Raw genomic sequence first — 6,230 nt, forward strand, 5'->3', positions numbered from 1 at the left:
CCGGATTCAAAATGCATCACCATAATAATGTTAAAATTGATCTTCATATGAGAGCAGATTTACAATCCAATCCATGCACTGTCAAGTGATTAATTTCATATTGTGTGCATTTCCCTCATAGTGTTTGTCACATTTGTAAAAAAATTATAATTTTTAATGTAAAATAATTTTATTTTTTAGATATACTAGTATTATTTTAATGAATATTTACCGAATCGAACACTCGCCTATGTGTCTAGAAAAAAAATAAAATACCAACGTTTTTTTCAAGATACTGCTGAATAATCTTTTTTGATAAGCTAAACTAAAATACACAACAACCTTGGGATTAATTAAGGAATTGGTCTCTCAATTTCTTTCAAAAATCCAAATGAACTGTTCTTTATGTGACTGATGAATAATCAAATGCTTTAATACACGGGCAAAACAAATCAATTGTTGCATTGAATTGAAAGCTTATCTGAAGCCTTGTTTTTCCTGTCAGATTCTTCAGTACTAAGTCACACTCTTTCTTGTTTGATTTGAATATATCTCAAGATGCATATTCATCATTCCTTGTTTTTATTCACAAGAATAAGAACAAAAAAAAAAAAGAAGAAAAAAATAATAATCTGAAAGGCATTTAGAAGGTGCAATGCACCATTGAATAATGAGCTCCAAGCCAAAATCTGAAAACAACTCCATGAATCCTAAAACCATGGGCTATATATATATAAATAGTTTTGTACTTAAAACCACACAAACAAAGGCAAAAACATGTGAAGTAAAAATCCACAAATCTTTTCACTTCCATTAATCTCCATTTCTCAAAAAGCTTTACAAACTCTTTCAATTTCTCTCTACTTATTTATTTCAACAGCTAAAAATCCAACCACAAATTCATTTTTAGTACAAACAAGGAAATTTCACATTTCTATGATGCTGTATTTTGTAAAAACAAAGACAATTGAGTAGTTTCAGCAGAGCCTTGGCAATCCTCTGTTACTGCTGTGATGTGAAGGGCTGTTGATGTTGTTGTTCTTCGACATTTTCGACATTTGACCTTTCATTTCCCTGCAAACTTTCTCCAATTCGATAACTCGGTGTTGCATTTTCTCAAGATTGAACCTCAATTGTTCTTTTTCATCGGTCGGCGGAGTTTTAGGCGATGCTTTCTCGGCCGCTCTTTTCGGTGTGTTGCATTGGAGTTTTGATTGTTGAGCTACCAATGCTTGCATTGCAACTCTCGGTGGGATCCTCGGGTTCTTTGCGAGGTCTTTGCATGCTTCTAGAGTGAGCTTCTCGTAGTTCAGGCATCGGCATGCCTTTGCCCGGTCGTCGGAGGACAGTCCCGGGTGTGACTGTTGTTAATAAACCACTCATTGTAATCATATGCAGCAAAAATTATATGAATGCATGATTTTTCTCCTTCATGATATCAATAAAAAAAATAGCAATATATATTCATATGATTGGACATAAACAGAAATGAAATTCTTAGCAGTATAACAAAAAGAATACAATAATGTTCATATGATTGGAAATCAAAAAGGCAGATTAAATAATAGAACAGAAATGGAATTATTAGCAGTAAAAAGAAGTGTAATTCTTGAGAATAAACACTTTTGAGTAACTTCTACATTCATGATAATCAATATAAAAAATACAATAATGCTCATATGATTGGGAACACATAAAGGCAGATTAAATACTAAAACAAAAGAGGAATCATTAGCAGTAAAAAGAAAGTAATTTTTGAGCGTGAATTCTTTAATCAGTAACTGTAAATTCATGACATCTATCCAAGAAAAGCAGAAAACAATACAACAGAAACGAAAAAAATCCTTAGCAGTAAAAAGAACTGTAATTCTTGAGCATGAACACTTTAATCAGTATCTTTAAATTCATGACAAAAAACCAGAAAACAATGCAACAGAAATGGAAATAGCAGTAAAAAGAACAGTGATGATTCTTGAGCATGAACACTTGAATAAGCAACATTAAACTCATGGCATTAATCAAGAAAAAAGCAGAAAACAACGCAACAGAAATATAAAATCCTCAGCAGTAAAAAACAAACAGGAAAACAAGAACAATCTCTTCAGCACAATTTCAAAGAACAAGAAGATAAAATGAATGAAGAAAATGGCCATAAAATTGATGCAAACCTCAAAGTATATATCAAGAGCTCTGTAAACACCATCAAAACAATCTCTTCCAGAATCAGGCAAGCTCTCAGCAATAGCAAGAAACTTAGAAACCTTCAAGCTTTGATCAGGAGAAATCTCTCCCAAGTACTTATCAATCAACCTGCCAACCTTCTTCATCCTCTGAAAAGACATTCCACTCTCCTCAGCACTCACAAACACTCTCACCAACCTCAACACCAAGCTCACATCATAAACACTGCCCCCTTCCTGGCCTGAAACCAAGAGATCATCCAGTGTTGCCTGGTCCAGCATCAACCCCATCAATCTCTCCAATTTATGCCTGCATTCCTTGCTTATCCCCAGAGAAGACACCACCCTCAAAACCCAGAAGAGACCCCTACAAGAAAAGGCAGTCCTTCCCATTAAGACAACACCATGAACTGCAGTATCAGCAAGGTCACCATACTGTTCTTGCCCTCCATTCAATGCTGCTGTTTTCAGGTAGTGAAGGAGGAATCTGGTGAGGATAAGGTTCTTGTTATGAGCCCCAAATGCTCCAAGAGTCTTCATCATCTTCTCAATGATGTTTGGGGACAAGATAGTCAGGTCTTCAAACCACCATTCTCTGGTGAAACATGGCTTGATTGTATCTGGGGTTTTGGTGGATATGGAGCACCTGAAACCAGTTGTGTCTGGGGATGAAGAAGATGAGGAACAAGAAGGGATTGGTGTTGGTGTTGTTGCTAAAGTAAGCAATGATGGTTCAGAGTTTGCTGAAATCTTAGCAAGAAGAGAGGAAATAAGCCTTTCTAGAAGGCCAGAAGAGTCAGCAATGGAGAAAAAGGGCTCACAAGTCTTGAGAGATGTCAAGATGTCATCCCATGTCCAGTAGAAGAGTCCTTCAAGAAAGGTCTCAGCTTGGCTGAGGAGATTACAAGGGGAAACCTCTTCACTCATCTCCAAGAACATTGCAGAGCTATGGAGAACACTAATGGTGGAAGGACTCATCCCAATCCTTCCATTGTTGTAGCAAAACCTTGAAACAAGCTCAAATCCATGTTTCCCACCTGGAAACTCTCCAATCTTGAGCTTCACCCTCTTGTTCTGGCTTCTCTTCTTCTCCTGCTTCACCATCCTCCTCAATCTCCCTGAGAATGAGCACATCACCCTCTGTTCCCCCACATCAAAAACCACACAAAGATTCAATCTTTTTGCTTCCAAACATTAGAAAAAAACCAACTTTTTGTGATTTCCTTCTTACCTGATTGACATAGAATGTGTGCTCCCCATTGATGTCAATCTTGAGATCACAAACTTCCTGCATGACTAACTAAATCAAGATACAAGAACAAGACCAACAACAAAAAGAATGAAAGTGAATGGCATATGCATGAAGAGAAAACACTGTCTGTGCATATATATATATATATATATATATTGTTAATGTTGATAAGAAAAGCCAAAAAAATAGGTGTGTTTGTGTGTCCTGGCAGGTCATGTAGGTGGTGGGGACAATCATCTTCACATTTTTGTTCTTCTTGTTTTCTCTTACTCTGCCATGAAAATCTAAGTATTCTTCTTGCAAAACCATTGGCCATGTCACATGTGAGTGTTTGCAATGGAAGCTTGTGAACTTTTTATTTATGTACTTAATCAATTTCCATTAAATTTATCCCTTCATGTTACATTTATCTATTTATTTCTTTATTTCTAAATAAATAAATAAATAAACTACCTAAAATATGTAATGAAGAAAAATACAGATGTATGACAAGATGAAACAAAGATCAAACATAAAAAATCAAAAAAAGTGGGTTCAATTATCGTTTGTGATTAGGTATCTTTATGATGAAGACAAAAATAAGAAAAGTATACAAAAAAAAAAAATAAGTAGAACTTCCAGATGCTCACAGCTGTGTAGGGTTTTACATCTATAATTGTTTTGGAGAGATCGTCTCACAAAGATATCAGACGAAGAGACGCACCTAAAGTTGAAGTTGTTTAAATTTAAAATCCTAGCTTTTAGAGGGTTCTTTGTTGTTATATATTGTGTTTATTTGTTAAAATATTAATTACTCGTTAAAGTATCTTATATTTATAATGAATAGTTTTATGATGATATTTTAAAATTATAATGATGAAAATGAAATATAAGAATGAATGGTGACTATATTAAAACATGTGATGATCTTTATCACTTAAATAATTAAGAAAAGAAGAAGAAGGATCCATTAATGAACATTGCTAAAGTTTAAATGGAACAAAAGTGTGGCCTTATCCTCTTTGGCATCATACATAACAAAGACATCCATCAAAGAGAAAAAAATTAAAAGACCAAAATTATTGTAAGATATCTCAAGCACTGTAATGTTGCTTCCCTCCAAGTTCACATTAAATGTTTGCCTTTTTACATATATACCCTTTGGTGTTTCTATGAATATTGGTGTTCAGGGAAAAATTTTTTTCTTTGCCTTTTTTTAATATATAGATATAGTAAATATTTTATACATGGAGAAACAAAAATAAATAATAAAGCTAAATAAAAAAAGATATTTAATACAATATGTGTTTATATTAATATCTGTGCTTAGAGAAATGCTTTTTAAATTGAATTATTTGTTTATTTATTGTTACTATTATTATTATTATTATTATTATTATTATTATTATTATTATTATTATTATTATTTCTTTTTAACAAATATAACAAACATGTATAGAGCATTATCACAAACTCATAATGGAAATTGATCATTTACTCATACATCCTCATTCAACTCCCAATAGCATGAAAAATTGGGTAGATTGTAAGCCCACTCCCACACTATGGATCTTTGAACACCATTGTGTCTAATACGTCTCAAATATGGCCAATAAAAGTCCTGTATACCAAGCTTTACCCAATAAAGCAAGTGTCGCTTAACCAAAGGCCTTTGCTTTGAATGATTTATTAGTCCTTATAATTTTTTCAATGGTTGATTACTCCTATCATTTTTAAATTACTATATTAGGGATTACAATGTAGATTTATTGAAAATTTTATAAATATAAAAACAAAAATAAACATTAACATCATATATATATATATATATATATATATATATATATATATCCTGAATTAAGTCATCATTAATTCACTAGAAGGTCCTTTAAAATATTACTTGTTACAATTGGATGGAATAAGCCTTTATAGTTTGTAGAATAAATATTCAACCCATTGGACATAAGTTAAATTATTTTCTTAACCAATAAATGCAACCTAAGCATCAAGTTCGGTAATAATAACATTTCTTACAATAAGAAAACTATATATATATATATATATATACTTTTGTTTTAACACTCGTTACTCAATTCAAACATACAAAGTGAATTCAAATTCAAATTAATGAAAGAATGCTCCAAGGTTCAAGAAAACATTATATATATATATATATATATATGGTTTGTTGTTATATACTATAAATGTTTTAGATTGGATGTTTAAATGATTCAATGATTCTTCTCATGGTTCATGAAAATGCTTTGAAAAGTGTGCCCGCAATTGGAGGGGATGAGTTGCAGGGAATGTTCCCACTCTCCATTATTATTGTTATTATTATTATTATTATTATTAAACAAAACACATTAAATAGATAGTCACGGGTCTTTGGATTCCTTATACTATATTAATTCTTCATTAATTCATTAATTTATTATTATTATTATTATTATTATTATTAAAAATTTACTAATAATCGTTTAATTTATTGGTATTAGGTCCCCTCCATAAAGTGTTTGTATCTCACTGAGAAGGTGAGTTTCTTAACTCACATAAGGCGAGATTACAATTGTTGTAAAACTTGTTTTTGCACTCTTCAATTATGTCTATTCTTGGTATGTGACTTGCTTATATTTAAAAAATAATAATTTTATGAGTTTCTAAAATTATTATTTATTTTTATTTTTAATTATTGAAAAAATACTAAAGGTATACAGTGATTAAATAAATATATTGAGAAATTAGGATTAGTGTGATCCTTAAGCTAAATTTTTTAATTAAAAATAAAATTAAAAGTATTCACATAAATTATTGATTGGAATAATGGGGGTTGGGAGTTG

At 31.6% G+C, this 6,230-nt stretch overlaps 1 protein-coding gene across 3 annotated transcripts; it reads right to left on the bottom strand.

The window, feature by feature from the left end:
- Positions 1-764: 764 nt before the first annotated feature.
- LOC120258828 (BTB/POZ domain-containing protein At3g19850) lies at positions 765-4,116 on the bottom strand. Of its 3 annotated transcripts, none has more exons than XM_039266450.1 (4): positions 4,041-4,116; positions 3,391-3,447; positions 2,148-3,299; positions 765-1,340 (listed from the first exon to the last, which is right to left on the bottom strand). In XM_039266450.1, the coding sequence occupies exons 3-4, from the start codon at positions 3,291-3,293 to the stop codon at positions 957-959; spliced, it is 1,530 nt and encodes a 509-aa protein (XP_039122384.1). In that variant the 5' UTR covers positions 3,294-3,299; positions 3,391-3,447; positions 4,041-4,116; the 3' UTR covers positions 765-956. The 3 variants fall into 3 exon arrangements, with proteins under 3 accessions (XP_039122384.1, XP_039122234.1, XP_039122309.1); XM_039266300.1 differs by lacking the exon at positions 4,041-4,116 and adding an exon at positions 3,682-3,757; XM_039266375.1 differs by lacking the exon at positions 4,041-4,116 and having other exon boundaries at positions 3,391-3,668.
- Between the last annotated feature and the right edge of the window lie 2,114 nt (positions 4,117-6,230).

This window comes from Dioscorea cayenensis, chromosome 1 (genome assembly GCF_009730915.1).
Source record: "Dioscorea cayenensis subsp. rotundata cultivar TDr96_F1 chromosome 1, TDr96_F1_v2_PseudoChromosome.rev07_lg8_w22 25.fasta, whole genome shotgun sequence".
Taxonomy (NCBI): Eukaryota; Viridiplantae; Streptophyta; class Magnoliopsida; order Dioscoreales; family Dioscoreaceae; genus Dioscorea; species Dioscorea cayenensis.

Excerpts from the sequence above, each read along its gene's own strand:
- LOC120258828 (XM_039266300.1), bottom strand. The coding sequence starts at position 3,720 with ATGGTTTTGCAAGAAGAATACTTAGATTTTCATGGCAGA. Across the intron at positions 3,448-3,681 it reads ACTTAGATTTTCATGGCAGA|GAAGTTTGTGATCTCAAGAT; the intron begins GTAAGAGAAAAC and ends TTAGTCATGCAG. Across the intron at positions 3,300-3,390 it reads ACACATTCTATGTCAATCAG|AGGGTGATGTGCTCATTCTC; the intron begins GTAAGAAGGAAA and ends GTGGGGGAACAG.